The sequence below is a fragment of the Microtus pennsylvanicus genome, chromosome 6 (assembly GCF_037038515.1).
Source record: "Microtus pennsylvanicus isolate mMicPen1 chromosome 6, mMicPen1.hap1, whole genome shotgun sequence".
Taxonomy (NCBI): domain Eukaryota; kingdom Metazoa; phylum Chordata; class Mammalia; order Rodentia; family Cricetidae; genus Microtus; species Microtus pennsylvanicus.
The window spans coordinates 100,500,185-100,523,759 of NC_134584.1; the positions used below are offsets into that span (position 1 = coordinate 100,500,185).

General features: G+C 36.2%; 1 protein-coding gene across 7 annotated transcripts in view; it reads right to left on the minus strand.

The window, feature by feature from the left end:
• Positions 1 to 23,575, minus strand: part of Cdh8 (cadherin 8) — a 349,279-nt gene that overhangs the window by 88,101 nt on the left and 237,603 nt on the right. For all 7 annotated transcript variants that reach the window (XM_075977043.1, XM_075977045.1, XM_075977042.1 and 4 more), the window contains exon 8: positions 16,984 to 17,120. In XM_075977043.1, the coding sequence (XP_075833158.1) occupies positions 16,984 to 17,120 (137 nt within the window). The remainder of the gene's footprint in view (positions 1 to 16,983; positions 17,121 to 23,575) is intronic.

Consider the following 23,575-nt stretch of genomic DNA (forward strand, 5'->3'; position numbering starts at 1 on the left):
TACTACAAACTACAGCTTGCCACCTTGTTGATGGCTGAGTTGTCATTAAATCCAACGATTCAGTATATGAACAATTAGGTTTGTTTCTTCTGGATTCATCAAAGCTAAAAGACATACCTATCCAGCCTTTCCCACATCTGTTGTTTGACTGTCTGTGTGCAAATTTCCAGTTGGTTTGGTTTCCCATTTTTATTTTCAGATTTTTTTTCATTACATAATTATAGATGTGCAAATGTACCTAATAATGTTCTTAGATTGTTGCGAGAGATCCAGAGTTCTTAAACTTTAAGCACAATAAGTGAAGTAACTTTATTATTATTTTAAAGTGTGCAATAGCACTTAAGATTTACATCAAATTTAACCAATATAAAAATACACCTGTATTAATTTTAATGCTTAGATACATATAGTTTATTGGTTATAGAAAGAATATCTATGTACATATTTAAAGGTCACAAGTGACATCTTTAACATTGAAGAAATTAGGTGGTTATCTGAATATATTTTGAGTTTTAGAAAATGATTTTACGTCAATTTACCGATTTGAAGGTCTCTTATTCTCAATACTGAATGTGAGGAAATTATAGAAAAAGCTATTAAGCACTTGTACATGTTATATACAGTTTACAGCAGAGGTCTGAGTTAAAATGACTCTAACATCTTTTAATAGAGTATCAACCCATAGAGCACCAAAGCACACTCCTCTCAGGTTCCACTGATATAATGTGGGAAAAAAAACCTGCAGCTGGAGGAGGAAAAGGGTGGATAGTGGCATCCCGAACTGAAGAACTATAAAACGCACATGCTATAAATTCTTTTTATTTATTTATTTATTTATTTTTATTTTTGAGACAGGGTTTCTCTCTAGCTTTTTGGTTCCTGTACTGGAACTAGCTCTTGTAGACCAGGCTGTCCTCGAACTCACAGAGATCTGCCTGCCTCTGCCTCCTGAGTGCTGGGATTAAAGGCGAGCGCCACCACCGCCTGGCTACATGCTGAAAATTCTACTGCTTGCTGCAATCCTAAAGGTGTTTACAAGATGATTTCTGTATGATGTCTCAGTGTGTGCCTCTAGCCATACTGTTTCTGGGTAAAATAATAGTTCTTCCAACTTGATAGTGATCTGTCGTATGATCAACAGATGATATTTTGTGACACACTTTGTGTCACTACGATAGAATTACAGTGTATTTATCTTTAGTTAATGCACATGACTCAAGAAAATCCAAGTTATAAATTTTTGAGCATCCTTGCCACTGCAGAATGACTTTAGAAATGAACAACCTTGATGAGATAACTTGAACTCTCCCATCTTTGGTTTCATTGCATAAAACACCAATACTAACATCAAAGTGGTCCATTTCATTGACTTGTTTTGTGGCTTCCCCATTATAGAGAGAAAACATACAGTTTACAAACTGTAGAATATAGTGATTATGGGCAAATTTGTCTTTATCTGCGAAAGACTTCACCTCTGTGTCTTAATTTTTCAAAATGTTAAGTTCACTAGGATTGTGTGTTTTGTCCTCAGGATAATAGTACCAGACACTTTATTTTCACATTCGTAAAACAGTTGTAGCTTCAATACGGACATGCATTAGTCATATCCTCAGAGGGCAACGACTTGGCAATACAGCTAATTTGGCAGTACGAAACATAAAATATTTGCCAATAGCATTTGTCCTATGTCGTACTGGTAAGGCAACAAGATGTTCTTGTGTCAAAGCCTGGTTCTGTAATGAATTAGCTATGCAGTCTTAGAGAGAGGAGAGAAAGCAAAAATTTTTGATATTTATAATTTTGATAATATTGATAATATGCCCATGTCACTGGACAGGTTTAAAAAGTGCATGGTCACTCCCTAAAATGTTTGATGTCAAGCACTAACAAAAGTATGCTCAAGAAATGAATACCTGAAAAATAAGCATCAGCTCCACTGATTTTATCACTTGATATTTTTCACACCTAATTTAAATTTGTATAAAATAATCACCAAAAGTGGATTAAACATGGAATAAAAGACATATGGATTAGGTGTGCAATTTTTGGTAGGTAGTGGCCTTTTTCAAAGATCATCTGCCTAGTTTATAACCAGTTATACTCTGAAAAACACTTAAGAGGTGGTTCCTAAAGTTCATCTTTCTCTCTGGAAGGATGTTGCTGAGTCTTTTCCACTTCTATAGGATCCACATGCTTAACTCTCTATGCATTTCTGAAAGAGTACTAACATAAAATACAAATGTTCAGACTTGAAACCATATACACACAAACAGCAAAAACAGACTTTGAAGGTTATATTGACATATTGGTGCTTATATATACATACACACATATATAATACATACATGTACATATATGTACAACAGTGATGAAAAAGAGGCCATCTATTTGAGAGTGTGAAAGGGGTCATGGAAGGGATTGGAGGGATGGAACTTTGGAGGCACTCTAGGGAGGTAAAGGGATGGAAAAGTGATATAATGACATAATAATATTTTAATTAAAATATGTGTAAAGGGAATTTAGCAATACCAATAATCTAGACCTGGGCTGGGAGCAACATTGTCTCCTATAAATGCAAACGTTTTTGCAGCATCTTAGAATGGTAAGTTAAAATGCCAATATATTTTTTTGAGTTGCCTTACATTCACTGTGATGTTAATGGGAAGAATTTATTGAGAATGTGATATATATCTGTTTAATTACTCTCTATGACTGACAGCATATCGGACAGAAAGAAGTTAGAGGGAGGATTCATTTTGACTGATGTCTGCAGAAGGTTCAGCCCACATTACTGAACTGGGACAGAATGTAATGACAGCAGTATTCCGTTATGGACAGGCTATTTCCTCTTAAGGAGGACGTACAGCAGTGAGAAGTGAAGACACCTGGAACCCTATATAATATTCAAAGACACGTCCCCCAAGCATGGGCCTATCTCCCAAATTGTTTCACCAGTTGGAAATCAAGCATTTAATACCTAATCCTAGAGAAGATATTTCATATTCAACACATGCCCTTACTCTGTGCCAAAAACCCTACTAAGGATACATGCACTTCTGTCAGTATAAGGACCCCACTTTAAAGGGGTTACTCCTAAAAGAAATCATGTGGAAATATATTTTGTAACAATATTACAGATTAATCACCTCAAACTAATTCAGTAAATAAATGTCTTCCCAAAGTAGCAGTTTCAAAAACTTTTGATGTGGGATTCCCCTCTGTATTCTGTGAATACCATTGGTGAATGAAGAAACTACCTTGGCTTGTTGGTAAAGCAGAACTTAGGTAGGTGGGGAAAACTAAACTAAGTGCTGCGAGAAAGGAGGCAGAGTTGGAGAGAAGCCATGTAGCCCCACCGGAGATAGATGCCAAAACTTTGCCGGTAAGCCACTGCCACAAGGCAATAGATAAAGATAGCAAAAATATGCAAGCATATATATTATTAGCCATTTAGCAATTGCAGCAACCCGTTTCGGATCAGGGAAAATCTCTTGTGTCACTTATGTGATCAGGATAGTTTAAAGCACAAGTAATATCTACATATTTTTATAGGGATAGTTTACCTGAAATTCCATGAACAATTCCTAGATTCCCAGGTCCCCTAGATTTCATTGCATCACTGGTGCAGAGGATAGAGAATTCTGATGGGTCAATTTTTTCCCATAAGTTTCAAATATTTAATTATTTTATATAAATGACCTTTATTAGACTCATGATAAATTTGGAAATATTACAGTATAAAGCCTACAATTATGAACAGAGACTAAAATTGAATAAGTATTCCTACCCTCCTCCCAAATGTCAGACCTTGTAGCCGATTTGCATTCTCAAATCTTCTCATTCCTAAGCCTGTGCTCTGTATTATCATGCAAGGCTACAGCCACTGATGAGTCATTGAATAGCCACAAAGAAATCTTAGTTCCTCTCCATTCGATGAGATAAAGAAGAAAACCTTGATGTAGAATTATACTGGGCTCAAGAAAGAAGTTTACCTTTCCAATGTGATTGATAACTCCTGCAACCTTTCCAGTCTGAATGTCTCTATTGCCGATGACATTATTATAGGATATTTACCTTTAGAAAGCACCCAAAATTTTTATGAGAGAGTGATAGCAAGCCAAGTGATAGAAAGACAACTACACTGAATTTAAAATGGGGAATTTCATATGTTCTCCTACATGTTTTATGGTCTTCTTTCCATGTAATCAACAAGCATTGTGATTCCCTTATTTTCCCACATATGAAGAATATCAAACATAAGTCCTTAAAGCGGGAATGATGACTGAAAAAAAAAAGTGTTTATACTCAGTACTAACTTGTAACATCTCAAATGATTATGTATTTTCTACCCTTTATAGTCACGTCTAGCTGTTCTACAATTGCATCTATATGATAAATAAAATATATAAATAAATAAAAACATATATTAAATAAAAACATATAATAAATAAAACAGGAAATCTTTGTGGAATGCTCACATTTAAAGCTGCTATAGACAGAGCTAAAGAAACCAGATCAAGCTGAACACGCCACTCATTTTCATCACAATGTTGGGGAACCTTCTGGATGTTCTTCCATTGTCCAGTGGCCTCTGATCATCTTGTTTTAATATCTGTCATGCAGTACCTCCCACTTTGACTGTGAAGAACTCTAGAGTAGATACCACCTAGGTGGAATTCATCACCTCCTTACGTATGCTGGTGTGTGTGATTCTTGTCTCTAACAGGGCAATATTACCCTTGCCCACAGGGGCTTCTTTCACTCCAGAAACTCCATGGAGACAAGAACTAGGCTTTCAACAAACTTTGTCCCTGGTTGGAATCACTGATACTTTAAGCACACATTCTATATTTATTTTGTACATTTAGAAATAGCCTGTCTGATCTTTAAGCTCTTTATGATAGACGTCATTGCAAACACCAGCACTCATTCAAAGGACAAAGTTCACAGAACTATAATGAAATCAGCACTTCTTATTTTCTCTAAGGTCTCATATTTTTAAGCTACGGGTCATTTATAGAATATGGAACTGCTTTTTATGATCCATGTCTAACCATTCTCTTCTAGTAGACATCTACATATTTTCAAATTTATTTTAGGTATTAGGTACCCTGAGTAGTCACTCCACATCAGTTTCTGTTTTATATTCATTTTGCCTTCTTTGAAATAAACAAGTGTGTGTTTCTATGGTATTTGGTGGAGTTCATCTTTGTATCTTTGTAACTGCATCTTAATTATATTGGAAATGTGAAAAACAGTTCAGCAGGAAATCAAGTGCTGACTCAGTGTGGGTATTTTTATATCCAAAGATATTGAAATATAAACAGGCAAAGAGAGGTAGATGCTGTGTCTAACATGCAATCTACTGACAAATTTTATTTAAACACCAGTAAAGAATTTTTTCCATACACATATTTTTTTCACAGTGCGTTAGTTGTTTATTTGATTTTTAAACAAAGCAGCTAAATAAAGCCAAGAAAACAATGCTTTTTAAAAATAGAATATCTGGCTGTATGTTGAACATGGTGTGCATGCATTCACCTGAAAAGCACACTCAGAGGATTTATCATTTCATTGTTTAAAAATAGTGTATATGTTTTGTGACATGGATACATGCATACACTCATGTGCATTATACCATAATAAAGGTTCCCTGAATTTACAGAGGGAGTTTTAGCCTTATATCAAATATCATAGTTTATTTTCACTGGTTAAAAATGAGGCAGGTCAAGAAAATTTTCCATATAGAGATAAAATATTGTTAGTACCAGCTCTCTTGAAACTCATACTTCTTTGATTGCAGTGTCCAAACTTTTCTATTCCACACTTTTTATCCAATTTTATTCTGTGTCTTTTTCTTCTAGCCCATTATCATGTATTCACGGTGAAATTATAACAGCTGGAGTGTGGTGCCAACTGCAGCAACATTCCTGGCTTATCTTAGTGGGTGGCAAAATCACTTAGATGCCAATCTAAGCCCTCGATTCAGAGTTAAATCATTTTAGAATTAAGAAGCCTGAGTTTTTTAAGAGTGAAAATTCCTCTGCAGGAGATTTCACAGATGTAAATATTAAATTTCTCATGCTCCTCTGGATCTCCTCCATCCCAGCCGGACCCATTCAGTACTTTTAGTGGGAAGAGAAACTATGGATTACCCAGCGTGTTCCATAATGTCTCATGAGGAATTTTTTGAAAAAGGTGTTAATCCTAAAATATGGAATAATGGGAATTTTTTTCATGATCAAAATTGCTCTCACCTGTATTTGCTCATGAAGATTTGGTGAAATAAGAAGGAGTGTGAGCAGATGGAAACATGTTTTACAGACGCCCACTTTGAATTTTATTGGTGTGAACTAGGTACACTTTATTAATCTTCATGAACAGAAATATAATACAATTCAGAACTTGGGATTGAGACTAAAACAGATTTAGGATCAAATCTATACTCCTCAATCTATCTGGTAAGCTTGTACTTTGTCTTTGCTTTATTGGGAAAAAGAATGGAAGGCAGGGACCCACCACTATGGGAGAGCTGATCACATTAGCAAGCATAGAGAAGATCAGAGCACTGAGCATCACAGAGCGAGCGTGACACTCTCACCACTCTGTGTGCTAGTCAATAGGACTTAGAGTCTCCAGAAACATCTACTCCTCTTCAATCATCACTTCTAAACTGAAGCAGACTTCTGAGTATTCAAATTTCACCTCCAATCCAGCTTTCCTTTTAATTTGAAGTCATATTGCTGGGACTCTAACATTACTCCTCACACTGAAACCAGCAACATTAATCCAAAAAGGGAGCATCGTTGAAACATTTTTTTTTCTTCAGTGATCTGTTTTAACTAGTCTTGTTAAATGATTGCAAATGCTGGTTCATAAGCATAGTTCCCCACTTCCCTTCTCTATGTTATGACCGATCCTGCTCCAGAATGTATGTTCAGATCCTGAGCCCTAATTTCCTTTGCGTTTGTGCGTTTGGTGCCTCAAAACCAAAAATAGTCATCATTTCCTTCGAGTTTATTTTTTGGCTGTATCTATGCCCTTCCATTTTCTTCATCTTTAGAATGTGCTCTGGGCTTAGTCCCGCCTCTTGCTATGAAGAGTTTAGCTTGAAAACACAGTCAAGGCACATAAACATCTGTACTGGGAGGAGCCAGCCCTCTCTACTCCAGGCATTTGTTTATTTGTGAAGATTTAGAGAAATCTGATACACGTGCGAGAAAAAGAACTGCTGTGTTTGGCAAGGCTAACAGAATTTTGGCTGTTTGGGTTGGGAAGTGGTTTCACACTTAAAAATAGGCAACACCAGTACTCAGTATTAACCGCAATTTCAACTCACATTCTTTTCCAAAATTGCTGCAACTCCAAGGTGGCCACTTCTCAGTAACTAGCTGAGTTAGTGTGGCACTTCTTGTGAATAAAAGAATAGTCTTTGAACTTGGGTTACATTGAGGATAGTCTTTGTCCTACAGAGCCCTAAATATAATCCATATAAAGGTGACTACAGATTGACTAGCAAATACCAACCCAAGTTATTATACATTAAACATCTAACATCTTTCTACCCGGCCACTTGGTTTGGTACAGAAATACAGGTGACTGGGGACATTCAAAGGGAATCAAGGTTCTATTTTTAGCCTCAGACCCAAAGCTTTGGATTAAAGATTCTTGTAATCAGAAAACATGCTGCACTTTCATTCTTTCGGCTTTGCTGTTCTGTAACCTGCTGCCGCTTGTTCAATACAGATCAGATTAAATGATAAACATACTTGTTGGGTAATGAATTATGGGATGGCATTGTTCCAGGCTTGCCTCCCGGCTCTTGAAGGGATGAAAAATAACGTTTACTAGATCAGAAGGCCTGGCTCTTGAGGGGAAAAAAAAAGACAGGAGACCCAGGGCTCCTCTCCACTAGCATATTTCTAGTGGCCTTTGACTCCCCAGATTGGTTGATACTCCAGAAGAGGTCAATGTATGTACAATCAATGTTCCACAATTTTTCTACAAGAAGTGCACCTTGACACTTGCTGTTCTTATTGGGTTCAGTCAGTCACTTAGGAAAAAATAATGTCTTAAAAATACTAGATAGCAACAATACAGGTGTGCTTTTCTGCCTGAAATTTATAATTCATAAGTGAGTGATATATATTTAAAAATCTCTTTTCCATCAATTGATTAGTAGTGCCTGTATAGAGTCAGAATCAGTAGGGTACTTCCTAATGCTGATAATTTACTTTCTTTATTTACTCCTTTATCTAGCTAACTTTTCAAGCATTTTGTTGGGTGTTTAGGATAAAACACTGATTATAAAACAAAACATAGCAATAATATAATGATGCATAAGATTTGGGCATGTAACTACTTTTTGTTTTAAAGATACACTTTTAAAAAATCCCAAGATTATAAAAGTAAATACTCAGAGTTGACTAGTGATTTGGATGCACTATACATGTAATGCATAGGAAACACAGCAACTTGATCTGGCTGAGAAAATTCTATAAGGAACCTACAGTTTGAAGTTAAGTCATTTCCCAAAAACTCAAATGCAGAAAATCATTATGTTTATTATTATTTTGCATAGAGGCTAAGTAGACTTTGAAGTCTGCTCTTTTAACTCCTGAAAGTCTCCTTTGACTAGTGTATTTGTAAGTAACTGTACTTTCTCTTCTGTTCTCTCTATATAAAAATGACTCCTCCATCTTTATAGGGAAAACATTACCTGGGGGTAAATTGATCCAATATTGCCCTATGTTTGCATACATCTGTTTAGATCCATAATGTAATTCTCACATCCTAGGGCTTGGTACTCTATCTTAGGGACAACAGTATGCCATGGGTGGCCCACATGCACTTGAAAATCTGAATTCGTAATTTCTATTTACCTATTTTCGGTGCTTTTTCTGAAGTAAAGAAAAGGTGATTTCAATGGTAGAGTGGTTTCTAAAGAGGCCCGGAAGGGGTCAAGCTTCTTTTCTTGCATCTTTATGGATTATTACGGAGTCATCACTGGGTTACTATAAAGTATATTGCCACACCAAAGATCACATGATTCAAGTCTGTATCATAATTCTCAATACACTTGTCATTTGGAGTAGACTGGGACAGAAGAGAGAATGAATAAAAGAGATGAAGAAGATGCACAAATAAAGTATTGGGATAGTTACAAGATGACAAGGTAAACAAAGAGAAATTCCCAAGTCAAGACTCAGAGAATAAAGTGAAAGTCATGTCCCAGGAAAGGTGGCAGGAGAATCAACAAGAAAAAGAAAAAAAGGAAAAAAAAAACTGGCCTGAGCTACGCACAATGTTGCATTCATCCTGAGCCTGTATCAGTCATTTCCTTTGTCTTAGAATGACATTGACTCCAGTCCATCCCCATAGGGAAATTCTTTGGATGCTACTTCATTTCCCAAGAAAAAAAAATGCTATCCCTTTCATATTTCCTGTTTAAATTTTTCACTTCATTTCTCTCTTAATCAGTTCTTGCGGAGAGAAACTATGACCAAGCCAACTCTTATAAAAGAAAGAATTTAATTGGGACCTAGCATACAGCTGCAGAGAATTAGTCTATTAGTCCCATGATAGGGAACATAGGCAGGCATGGTGCTGGAGAAGTAGCTGAGAGTTTTATCCTGATCCTCAGGCAGAAAGCAGAGATAGAAACTGTGCTCTGTGTATGCCTTTGAAACCTCAAAACCCACCTCCAGTGATACTCCTCCTCCACAAGGGCACACCTCCTAACCCTTCCCTAAAGAATACCAACTGATAAACAAGCCTTAAAGTACATGAACCTTTTGGGGCCACTTTTATTCAAACTGCAACATTCATTTCATTCTGTCCTGCTTGGATGAGAACCCTGATCTCCTCCTAATAATGCCTGTATGCTTATCTGAGTTTCTAGGTGTTTAAAGGCATTTGGTGTGCAACTATTTGCCAAATCATTGTATTTGGCACAGGCATATAATTCCAGTGAGCCTCTTAGGCACTTAGAGCTCTTTTACCCTACCAGCATTTGAACGATCGATGTCCACTTTAGCGCTTATTTCCTCTACCTTTCTGTGAAAGTGGTACAGATGGATGTGGACTCTCTTGTTCTACACTAAACACAAAAACGACACTGATCCTAGTGAAGTGCTAGTCCTGACTCTGATACCTAATATGCACACTGAAGCATAGTGAATCCTTTCTTGATGTTAAATCCAAAGTCTTCAGTTTAATCAGCCTGTACTAGCATAGCATGTAACTGTATAAACACATGCCTGTTTCACTTTAGGAGCCATGCCTTACTAAGTGCTTAGTCTACCTTGCTTGGATCAAGGATGTGAGAGAGGTGGGTAAAAAAAAAGTACCCACAGAAAGATCTGCACCTATTAGTAACAAGCAGGCTTTGATCAATTACCAAGTTTTTGCTGTTGTTTTCTTTTTCTATTGTTGTATGGAAGAGAAAGAAATGGAGAATAGATAGAAAAGATTAAATAAATAATCTTAAATTCAGAAAATAATAAAACCCTAGGAACAGGATTAACTATAGAAAATATGAAGAATTTATCCCTTTAAAAGAGTATAGATAAATCTATTCTGCACTAAAAGGCATAATACTATCACTTAAAATTTAATTCTGATTATACCCAAAAGTAATTAATATTTTTATTTCTCAGATGAGAAAACTGAAAGTAGAAACGAAAGAATATTGTGCCTAGAGATAGAAAGCCAAGTCATGGTCAAGAAGTCCACTTAATTCTAGAACCCCAGACTCTTCTCCAAGAGAGGGCAAAAATACAATACATACTATTTAGCAACTTAGGTTGAACAAAACAATTATTCTAGCAACTTGGCTTTATGCCAAGAAAAAAAAAACATTTCTTAAATGCTATCAAGCTAGTGTTTTTCCTGGGAGATTCAGCCATCATTAGTGAAAGCTTCATTTGCAACGCTGTGTGCGCTTCACTGTAGTGAGCCTGAACGATGCATTATCACTAACTCAAAGATATTAATTTAATGGTCAATTATATGCTTCTTGCTTGGGATACTTTCAGGTAACCAGCAGTCGTGTGCACTCTTTCTGTAAATGACAATTGCGAGTTCCCGTGTACACAGTTCTAGAGTTCTGTTACTGTAGATCCCACACCATTGAGTTCTGTGCAGAGGCCAGTCTTTAAAATCGGAGTTCAGTGTCTCTGGAAACTCCCTGGAAAGGATATTCTAAATAGTTAGGTTTCTTCACAGTCCTCAAATGCTCTGTATCTCTCTTATAGCTGCATGAAAAACAACTCACATTCTTCAACTCCCAGTCCTGGTCCAACTCAGTTCAGTAAGTATATAGCAAAACCACACACAATGAGCAGAGACAAATCATAAGATGAATGAAATAAAACACCTGCCTTTCTCCTCCCAGTCTTCATTGCTTATAAGTTCAAATGACAATCTGACTTTGGAGGTTAGGTGATGAATCCAACATTGTGAATAGTAGGTTCTGGAATCTATCTTTTGTAGAACTGATTTAATAAAGCTAGATCTTGGGACAGATGAAGAATTATCTTTTGTTTATGATTTTTAAACAATTACTTGTCTCTATTTTATGCATATGAATTTTTTATTAGCTTGGAAACTTTATTGAAATGTTTCTATGTTAATTAAGATACAGGATATATATTTTTGTTTTAAGGCACTCCTACTTTTATCATTAATATTTATTTATTATTTAATATTACTTTGTTTTTAAAACATGGTTTCACTGTGTGCCCTTCGCTAATCAGAACTCACTCTGTCAACCAGCCTGGCCTCAAACTTACAAAGATATGCTTGCCTCTGACTCTCTCTCCAGAGTCGGGAAGGCAGTGTACCACCACCACCTGGCTATTTTATTTTATTGAACGATGTTTTTACATTTGAAAATAACTTCTTCTCTTGTCGTGTGGACTGTGTGGGTTCCTGGTGCTGGGGGAGATCAGGAGATGACATTGGATTTCCTAGAATGAGAATTCTAGATGGCTGTGAATTGCTACGTGGCTGATGGATCAATCCCTGGTACTCCACAAGAGCAGCAAATGTTCTTAACTGTGAGCTACCTGCATTGAGCCCTCCAATCTCTTCTCTACTCTCTAAATCTAATCTGGAGTTAAAATTCTAGTTGGGAAAGTCTCCAACCCCTGCCTTTTTTAAAAAAAATAAGTTTTAGTAAAAGACAGCCTGCTTTGACAATAAGTGCTGCTTGGCATGTCAGGCCCCTCTATGTGAAAACGCTTGCACTTCTCAAAGAAGGGCTGACTGTTGATGAAATGTATTATTATTTGAAATGCGGGTTTAATTGCATAGTAAATGCCTTCAAATGTTCTTTCCTTCCTTTTCTTTCTGAGAAAACATTTTGAAGAAAGTTGAGCATGCTGTCTTTATGGTGCCAAGCTAGAGAACCCGAGAAGTAATTCTGCTAGCCAGCCAATTTAAACATTTGAATATGTGTCATATGATCCTGACTCCAGCAGGACCTAAACATGTTACTGTCTTCTCAATCCTGAACTGATTTTACCGAGTGTGCTCAAGGATGTGCTTGTGCTTAATATTGTTTGAATATGCATTATATATTCATATATATAATTTATTTATTTATTTATTGTGTGTCTGACCTAATATTTCCATTCTTTCTTTACTCCTTAACTCAGATTAGGAAATAGAAATGAATGACGAGAATTCAGATTAAGCAGCATATGAAAAAGAAAGAATATTCAACTGAAGATTTTGTCCTTTTTTTTATACCCCAACCTTTGTTACGCACAATATCCTGAACAAGTCACATACAACATGTTCAAGTGTTACTGTCTTGGATATCTATATAGCACTACCTGCTTTCAAGGGGTTATTTAAGGATTAAATGCATTATATAGCTTATATAATTCTATCCCACTATTAAGTTGTTCAGCATATTTGAACTCAAATGGGTCCTAACTGTTCTAATAAACAACAGCCACATAGTATAGTTTCTGGAGATGGGTATGTTGCAAGCAGAGATCTAGTACTCCTATCTAATCTCTTGCTAACACATGGGCATCTAACTCCAGGCGCATGGATCTCATGAGACCTTCCAATTGATCAGGATGGCAGGCTCGATCTGTAATCACTGATATACTTTGGTAATACACACCGAGTGCTATCCCGGTCTCATTTAAGTTAATCTGGCACAAGAGAATAAAGGATGACATCTCCATTCACAAAATAGGTAGTAGATGGACTTGCCTAAAATCCACTTCTTAAATTAATTTCATTTGTTTAAATCTTTGTCTCTGATGAGATTGCATCCCGACAGGAATTTTAAATGGTTCTCCTGGAAATGAATATTTTTCTATCATTATTAGAACCTTCTCCTGTGGGGTTCTGTTGTCCTGGATGGCTTTCATATTCCTGCTAAATACAACAAACACCCTTTGAAATATATTTCCCAAGTGAGAGTCTATGGCTGTCAAGATAAATATTGCGTTAGACACTCCATAATCAAACCGAGTCACAACTCTCTAAAACATTTTCACAGTTATTCCACTTTTTCTAAGTTCTCACGATCTTATTTCCTCTACTTTACATCATGATTTTGAAAATGGATAGCTTAATTCCAGTGATACTGAGATTGCCTGAAGATCACCGTGCAGAGCTAAGCCACTAATCGCTAGGAGCTGGTGGCTCACACCTTTAATCCCAATTCTTGGGAAACACATGCCTTTAATCCCAGCTATATAGAGGTGGAGACAGTAAGGGATATGACATGGCAAAGAGAGGAATAAAAGGAGGGAGAAGATAGGAGCTCAGATGTAGTTTGGATAAGCAGTCTGGATAACAAGGCTGTCTGAAGGCAGGAGTGCCCCTTTGGTCTGAGAATTTGGGTAGAGGTAAAAAGGTCTCTCTAGTGGCTGGCTGCACTACTTCTCTGACCTCTCACCTTTCACCCCCTAATATCTGATTACAAATTTTATTTATTAGGACCAATTAGAAAGCATGCTACAATTAATTATACATTTAAAGTTTTGAGATTTATGCCTAACCAAGAATTTATTTTAAATGCAAAAATTAAATATATATTTTTTATATTCTCATTCTTGTTAGCATTAAGAACATGACTGCAAAAAATCAGACTGGCAATAGGTTACCATTTAACAATTTTATCTAAATTAATTTTCTTGGCTGAAATAAACCAATTAAGGTCATTGAGGCTTTACTCATCAAGTTCAATGAAATTAAATAAATGGACTGAGAATATGAGTCTATGAGTAAACTGTTATATAACTGAGGAGACCTCAACTCAAAATCCCTGAGCCCAACTGAATTCAGTACCAGGAGACAGAGCAGAAGGGTCCAGGAAGTTCACTGGCATTTGCCAACCAATCAAGCTAAAATGGATATGTACACACACACACACACACACACACACGCACACACACACACACACACAGAAAGAGAGAGAGCAAGAGAGAGAGACTTATTTCCACTTTTGTCAGTGACAAATCAGAGTGCTTACTATGATAATATGCTTCCAAAAAGTCTTATTTTGTTAATTGTCTTTTAGTTTGATTTTCCTATATTTGCAGCACTAATCATGTTAATACTAACTAGCTGTTTCACTATTATAGCAAGGGCCATTTTTCATTTTTATTCCAAAATATTTTTTACTATTATCTTAAATTCATCCAGGGAAGTCCCTGTTGGCATTTTTTTTCTCTCCACTAACATGGACCAGATTGAGTTTCAGTCATTCATGGTTTCTCTCACCTCTGTACCTTTCTTTATGGATATCTGAGACCACCACAATGGACTCTTTCTAGGGCCAAAGGAGGGGAAACTCTAAGAAAACTGGGTTTGGGGCTATTTTACTCTCTGTAGTATCCACACTGTGAGGAATGAAAGATGTGCATATCTCTGACAGGGCTTTGGTACTCTTGTCTTCCTAGAGTTAATAGCTCCTTGCCCCAGAACATCTGCTTTCTTTTGTCTTTCTCATTTTGAGATTCCTTGCAAATGAATCTTTTGTTTCTAGATTGCCCTGAAATGTTTCTTAAACACCTGTTTGGTGAATTCATTTACTTTTGTTCCTTAGAACAGAGTACATGATTGCTTATAATTGGGACAACCTTGATGAATATTAAAACAGAAGCATCGTTCTCATTAAAATTGGAGCAGAGGTTAAGGTTAACTTGAGTAGATTGTATTCTATTCATGAAAAAAATATTTTAAAAGTAACTACTGCTTATATGCCTTATAAAGAACATTTTTCCCCGTTCAGGCTTTAAATGGTCTTAAGCTAATGCAATGGAATTCACGTTTTCTTCTCTCTTAAAAGATGAAAGTGATAATGGCACTTGAGCACTCTAAATTATAAGCATTTCATGTCTGTACACTTCTGAATGGACTTAACACTTCTAATAATCCCAGACAAGCAAAAGATGTGCTTTGTTTTACTGTTCCCTTAATGTTACAGGGAAGAAACTGCAGACACATTAAGGCCTGAGGGGGGAAAATAGTATCTGCAACCAGGCAAGTCAGTTTCCAAGGCCCGTGTCTGCCCAGATCCAGGCATTCTCTCCATTTAAATATGCTATCAACCCACACAGATGCTGGTCTTCTGTATTTAGATTCTCTTGTGTGTGTTTCCTTTTCGGACAGGGTTTCGTCATGTAGCCCTTGTCAAAAAAAAAAAAAAAAAAAAAAAAAAAAGAATCCAGGTCTCCTTCTCTCCAAGTCTTCAGTGCTAGGATACCAGGTTTGCCCCGCCACATCCAGCGACAATCCTTTCTACAAGTCTCCACTCAGGAAACTCCTCATACCTCACAGATGCATCCTTCTGTACACCTGGGTATTTATCTGTCCATCCCCATGTCTCAGAGATGCTTCCTTTGTTTTCACAGTTGCTAGTCAAGAACAAAAAGTGGCTTTTAGAGTATATAGCTCTAATTTTACTCTGCACTCTCTCTGTGGTATACATAAGTGCCCATTATGCTTTATTAATGTTCCTCTTTAAATGTGTTTCTGTTGCTATGGATTAAAAACAAGGGTATTAATATTACCTCCATTTTCACATTTTCTTTATCACAGTGCTGCTTGAATTCAGTATCATCTCATTTGAATTTCGGCAGCTTTGTAGGTTTTATCATGTCTTTCACAGAAATGTATTTTAATTCTAGGCCATGTGTATTTTGACTGGAAATAAAGTAAAAAAGAGTGTTCTTTTTATATTTTGTGTGTTGGAGTGTGTGTGCGTGTGCGCACGTGCTCACGAACACATATGCCCACTTTCCAATCCAGACACCTGTGAAGGGCATAGATTGGCTGTGGGATGTCTTCCTCCGTCATCTCCCTATCTTATGTTTGGAGGTGAGATCTCTCTCTGAGCCTTGAACTAGCTGTTTCAGATAGACTGACTAATTAAAAAACTCTCAGGATCTGTCTGTCTTTCCTCACAACTCTGAAGTTGCGAACAAACACTACCATACCTGACTTCCTGTGTGGTTGATATGGAATTGAATCCTCCCACTCACATTATTTTTTAGGGAAAAAAATTAGTGAAGTAACATGCATGATTACAAAGACTGTGTCATATGAGTTTTTACTAGGAACCTATTGTATTAGCTTCATTAAGTATAAAAATCCTCATTATCAAAGGCAGGCAGAAGTGTTATTTTATTAACACTACAAACTGATTCCCCATAAAACAGCAGATTTTACACATAGCTTTAAAAAAAATGTCATATTGAATTTTTATTAAATATTTTAATGGTCTATAATAAGAAAAAATACAAAAATATGCAGATATGAAAACGCTTCCTTATAATATATACTATTAACATTTGTTAGTTTAGTAGAGTGTAAATTGCTTGGTGTTGGAATGATACAATGAAATAAATCCCAATAACAACATATCTAAACAGGACCGAGCTGTTATAGTGTAATCAATCAGTACCAAATGAATATATTCCCCAAAAAGAGGAGACAAACCCAGACACTTACTGATTTCAGTAGCAATAATGGTGATGTTGTGCCAGACGCTTAGTTCTCTGTCCAGTGGGGTTGCCAGTGTTATCTTCCCATCATCTGCATTGACGTTGAATTGTCTCTCCAAGTCAGTGTGGCGGTCGATGGAAAACCTACAGAACAGAGAGATTATGATCTCCTTGTAGATTTCCTTGATGCTTATTTTCTACAACAGACCTTTCGTAATCCTTGGAGACTCATAGCTGTGAAGCCAAATGAACTGGGAAGCTCTGAGGTATCGTAATTTGTAAAACAAAATGACTGAATGAGGCCCAGGAAACTTAATAATTATTGTCTTAGGAGCAATTAGATACATATGCAACATGGAGGTCATAAACCACCATCCGTTTCGATAGGTAGCATCCTCAAAAACTGATGCTGATGAAGAGTTAATTGGACAATCCATCACATTTATTAGACAACTTATGATAATTAGCCATTGCCACGTGATACAATATAAAACAACAAACTCGGGCCATTGTAAGGTGTGCTGGCAGGCTGTTATTCATTACTGCTTAAGGAAATACTGGTTTTTGATAAAATTGTGTGTCATTGAATTTTTAGTTAAGTGGAGTGGCCAGCATTATCTTCTCGCCATATGCACTAACTATATAATGACTTAAATAGGTAGTTAGATAACTGTCTTTAGGTAAATTGTGACTCTTCCATCTTTTTAGCTTTTTATTCATTAAAAATTGCATATTAAGGTTTTAGACTAGATTCAAAGACCAGCAAAATGCTGGATAACATTATTAAATCCTCTACCAATTAACAATCACCACTAAAGAGTTTGGGATGGTACTAAAAGCTACTTAATGTTATTGACGTTTATTTATTGAGAAAATCCTTAATCAAATCAAACAATTAAAGCTATAACATTTTGGTTTAGTAATGGCTCAGGTACAAATAAAACTCAGACAGTGACTACTAGTTATATAGGGAAAAGTCCATCTCAACTCTATAGGGTAATCGAAAAATTCACAAAAGATTCAAGAATGTCACAACATAGGAATTAATAGTCTCAACAAAATGTTGATGGTAAGGAGGTATTTATGATAAAACCTTGGAATCTACAGTACCTAAAGATGAGACCCATGGCCCTTCTACTGCAAAATAATGGCTGAGTGAACTACTGAAGTTCCAAAGTTATCTGTAAAACATCTGGACAGACATTTGTTTGTCCCAAGTACTGTATATACTCTGACTCTTAAAAAGAGCTAAAAATGCCTGCTGGATTAATTATCACTTTCCATACCCAAATTTCTTAAAAACAATTTCCAGGCATCCCTGGGTTCTAGTAATTCTAATATTTTTTTTTGTGCTACTGTTATTACAAACATTGATGGAACAAGTTTCTCGGAGGTCACAGTAAACGAGAATTAGGCAAATCACTGTTGTCTAATGAGCCCCTTTTCCAATGCATGTTCCTTGCCCATTAGGTTGTTATACTGTGAGGGACTGGAACCTCTAAACTAAACTAGTTGGCACAGTGTAATATATTTCCAACAAAACTCCTTGATTATCCCATTTTTAAACTTAAATAACGAAGACAAGTAACTTGTTCAGAATTTTCTTGCATTGATTTTTGCTCTGTATGTGTGTGTGTGTGTGTATGCGGATGTATGCATGTATGGATGCATTTGCATGTATGTACACACAGACCTGGAGGTTCAAGGCTGGTTTGGTGGTCTTCCTCAGAACTTCTTCCACTTTAGTCTTTATAGCAGGTTCTTTCAATCACACCCACAGTTTGCTAGTTCAGGTAGTCTCTCTAGCTAACTTGCCCTGGGGAACCCCTGTTTTCTTCTTTAGAGACTGGTGGAGTTTAAAACTCTGATCTTCTTGGTGGCACAGCAAGCTCTTTAACCACTGAACCATCTCTACAGACTGTTATATCTGTGGTTTAGTGTACATTATTATTACTTGGTTAATTCATAAACACCTAACCTTTATCTCTTTGGGAACCCCGAATGCTCTTTGGACTGGAGAGGGAAGGGAAGGGGGATGGGGGAGCAGGAAGGAAATGGGAGGAGGGGAGGAGGTGGAAAATTTTAATAAAATAATAAAAATAAATAAATAAAAAAGAAGCCGGGCGGTGGTGGCACATGCCTTTAATCCCAGCACTTGGGAGGCAGAGGCAGGTGGATCTCTGTGAGTTCGAGACCAGCCTGGACTACAAGAGCTAGTTCCAGGACAGGCTCCAAAACCACAGAGAAACCCTGTCTCGAAAAACCAAAAATAAATAAATAAATAAATAAGAAAAATAATGAAGTACCTGTATATAAGAAATTAATGTCAAAAGAAAAAGTAAATTACCCATAAGCCTTTAGTCCTTTGTAGATACTATCAATAGCACTGTTTATTGATAATTGTCAAAATTTTTCAAAATGAAATCCTAATTTATTGAAGAGTATTGGATAATGATACATCTCTACCTATATGTAAAAGGCACAAACTATAAATTCTGTTTGTGTTATTTAACTTCCCTAGCTCTAACAAAGGCCTAAATATAGACTTCAGTTTTTAGAGTTCCGGCTTATTATAGACTTTATGTCGTTATTCATAGGAATTTATTAAATCATTAATAATTGCAGTCATTTGTTTATATAAATAAAACCATAGTAACATTACATGATTTCACAATGGTGAGAACTGAATAGAAAAAGTGACTCAGTTGAAGATTCTTTTCTTTTCAAGCTGAGCTGTGTCAGGGAAGGCTCCGGTGCTTGTAAAGAAGTTTATTTTATATATTTCATTGCCAGTTTCAAGTAGTGATAAATTTTCTCGAGAATGAGCAACCTGTGAGATAATTTGGAAACACATGCTCGGGAAGAACATTCCAGTACTGGATATTTACCAGGACAGTGCTAGCTAGCTGTTCTTTCTGTACTTTATAGGCTCCAGGAACTCAAAAGCGTGAGAATTGAATCATTTGTCCTCCTTTATAGAAACTAGTATAGCATTTGTGCATACAATTTGAAGTTTTTGTCACAACTGCCCAGTTGCTATAAATAATTTTTAGACTATCTAAATATCTAATGCGGTATAAATTCTATATAAAAATTCACATTGTTTTTGAAATAAAAAAAAGGAACTGCATATGTGTAGTACAGAGACAACCATCCTAGATTTTATATCATGATATATAGAGGAAACGTGGAAAGTTTGAAGAGAGACTGAGGATATTTGAATGTTATAAAACTCTTCTATGCTGGTCCAGCCTATTATTTCATCCATATAAATTCAGAATAGCCTTCAGCGGATGAGTTTTGCTTTCCATAATTTTATGAAATATTCTACATATTTTATGGAATCTAAATTGTTTGGGGTTTAAATATAAGGCACCTAGATACAAAATAATACCATTACACCATGAATAGAATATATATATATATATTTTTTTTTTTTTTTGGTTTTTCGAGACAGGGTTTCTCTGTGGTTTTGGAGCCTGTCCTGGAACTAGCTCTTGTAGACCAGGCTGGTCTCGAACTCACAGAGATCCGCCTGCCTCTGCCTCCCAAGTGCTGGGATTAAAGGCGTGCGCCACCACCGCCCGGCTAGAATATTTTTTAAATATTAGGGTATTTATATACCCTATATAGTAAATAGAAATTTATAATGAACATGTGTGATTCCTTCTGAAACTCATTCATAGATCAAGGGAAAAATGTTCACCATTGGATAGAGATATTATCTAATTATTAATATTACTGTCAGAATTAAATACATAAGACACACTGTATTGACCAATATGAAATAAGCACAGCACAGCCACAAGGGCTCTCATTTTACTTATGGGTCAATATCACCCTTGGATGCCATGTGTATATATAATACTAGAAATACAAAAGGGATACAGAGTATTAGGTTGGGATGTTTTGTACCCCCTAAAATTATATCTAGGAATCCAAATCTCCCCAGAATTACAGGCTGAATGACTAAAAGGAGCCCTGTCTGCTCTTCTTTTCCAAAGGAAATCTAAGGGAATCAGAAAGCCGTTGCTAACCACATATCAAGACAGTGAGATAGCAAGCTACAGTCAAGCAATGAGGAACCTCGTCAGAAACTGCTTTGCTGGGATCCTGGTCCCAGACTTCCCAACCTCTGGTAGTTTGAAAAATAAAATACTATTGACTTAAGATGCCCAGTCTATAGTACTTTGTTAAGAGTTTCTAGAACAGACAAGACTCAATGTAAGAGGTATTATCTTTTCTCAATTTAGAATCCACCTATTTGAATATGCTAGTAATTCATAAGAATTAAAATGGGAGAGCTAAGTAAAGATGATTCTCTAAATAAAAAAATTAGGATTTAGGCTTCTGAATACCAGGAATAAAGTATTCTTTCATCATTTTTATAAACCTCTGGATAAATTTTAATCCACCTCATTTTTTCACAAACTCCGCTCTGACATTTGAGAGCATAGTTAATTTCTTTTTTTCTTCTTAGGCTATCAGATAAAAACCCAGACCATAGGCCATTACATGACCACAGCCCTTCAGATAATATACAAAGGTCACTGGTCTGGGTTCATAATTTCCTATCAAAGATTCATCATTAACAAATTTGAGGGGAAAAAAAGACAAAACACTCCCAAGGAAATATAAGTTGGCTTATACACAACAAACCAGGAGTAACAATTTGAATTTTAGAATCCGATCTGTCATGTCATTATAAGTCCTGTAAATGTGACCAGTGAGGCAAATGTCTCAGAAGCCTACCCTGGTCACTAAGCTGGTCTGACGTTTCTCCCATACTGCGCTGAATACTGTAAACAGAAGGTAGAACACAGGCTGACTTAAAGCCAGGACTCTTCAACTGAAACTCAACTGAGGGGGTTGGGAGTTACATAAATCTCTTAGTCTTTGTTACCAGTCTATAAACTGTAAAAACATAACGACTTTACAGTCTATTGCTTTGCTGTGAGATGAAAATAATAGTTTGAAAGTATAAAAGTAAATATATAAATGATGAGATCACTGAGGGACCAGACTGTTGTGGGAAAGAGAGTCCAGAAATAGAAAGATGGTAGCAAAGATCCTAATTCAAATAGTTTAATAGCTTCGGGAAGAGCGAACTGTCCTAAAAGACTCTAACACTATTCCCAATCTCTTCATGGTATTTGTCTCCATCGCTATTCAATTCTGGTACTGTGGGTATCTCAACAGAAGATAGACTTCTCTAGAAGAGAAGAGAAATGACCCTAGCTTTCTAGGTCACGGGTCTTCCAGAAGTCATCATTACCACTTGGCCCGAGTCTTTGTTGAGTTTTCTTTCTGAAGAATATCTCTCCTATTATTCTTCAAACATTTGCCTGACCTCTGCTCTTTACTTTCAAAAGAGAGAAGGTTTTATTCATACACGGTAACATTAAAAGAGTTAGATTTTTTGCTGTTGTTATTTAATAGTGCTATGTGGAGACAATAACTTATCGAGTGAGCTTATTATTATATGTCAATTGTGTTATTAAAAAGATTGGAGTAAAGGGAGAAATGGAGAAAGATGTTTGTGTCCTAGTATTAATGTTCCAAAAGGAACTATATTCTAGATAATACATTGACTTTATTTACATGGTTAAAATATCCTTATTCCTTGATGTTTTATGTATTTGATTTGTGGATCCTTCACACAATTGCTTATGATGTTTTAGTTGAAAGGTACATTTTTGAGCAGAATAATCTGCACATTGGAGAATCACCTTCCTGCCACAATAAGAAAAACTTTTCATTAATAGAGTGGGAAGGAGAAAATAAGAATCTTGGGTCATGATTATATCAACTTTAATGATGAGAATTTTGGAAATAGTTCCTTTCAAGTGTAAAGGACAGGTTTTAGAAGCCATATTATCCGTGATAACTAGTACTCACAAAAATCCTATTGAAATTTTTTTATTTGTAATCCATAAACCACTAGACTTTATCACAATCTTTTTCTACAGTACAGTTGTGCTTCCTGGGAGTAAATGTTTAGGACTTTACCAATTTTCTTTTTGGAATTAAGGCTAAATATGCAAGAAAATGTCAAAATTAGCACATGGCTCAAAGTGGTAATTTACCACAAGCTCAGTGACCAGACATAAACACATGTCATCAATTTTCTTCAATTAAGAGGAGCTTTCAGATATCAGAAATCAGTATGAGAAAATAGCTTTGCTTGGTTTTGTAAAACAACTGAGTGAATGCTATTGTGTTAAGATACTGCTACATTCCTGTTGCTGCTGATTATTAGAAACAACTTTTGCCTGATTAATGTGATACTCTAGCAGACCCAATTCATCTTCATATTTTCAAGACAGTATTTGGTTCAAAATTCTTACCTCTTATATTTTTGAGTTTGGATGGGAATGATTTACACACACACACACACACACACACACACACACACACATATAAACACACACAATATACCATACTTCTTAACTTTCTTTTCTTGACCTATCCCCATTCTAGGTCAAGAAAAAGAAGCCTTCATCCAGAATGAATACCTTGTCCACCTCTGCAGTTAAGAATATCATAATGTTCCATGGGTCCCAGTGACCAAGCATTGCTCAGCCAGGAAAAGTGAGGTG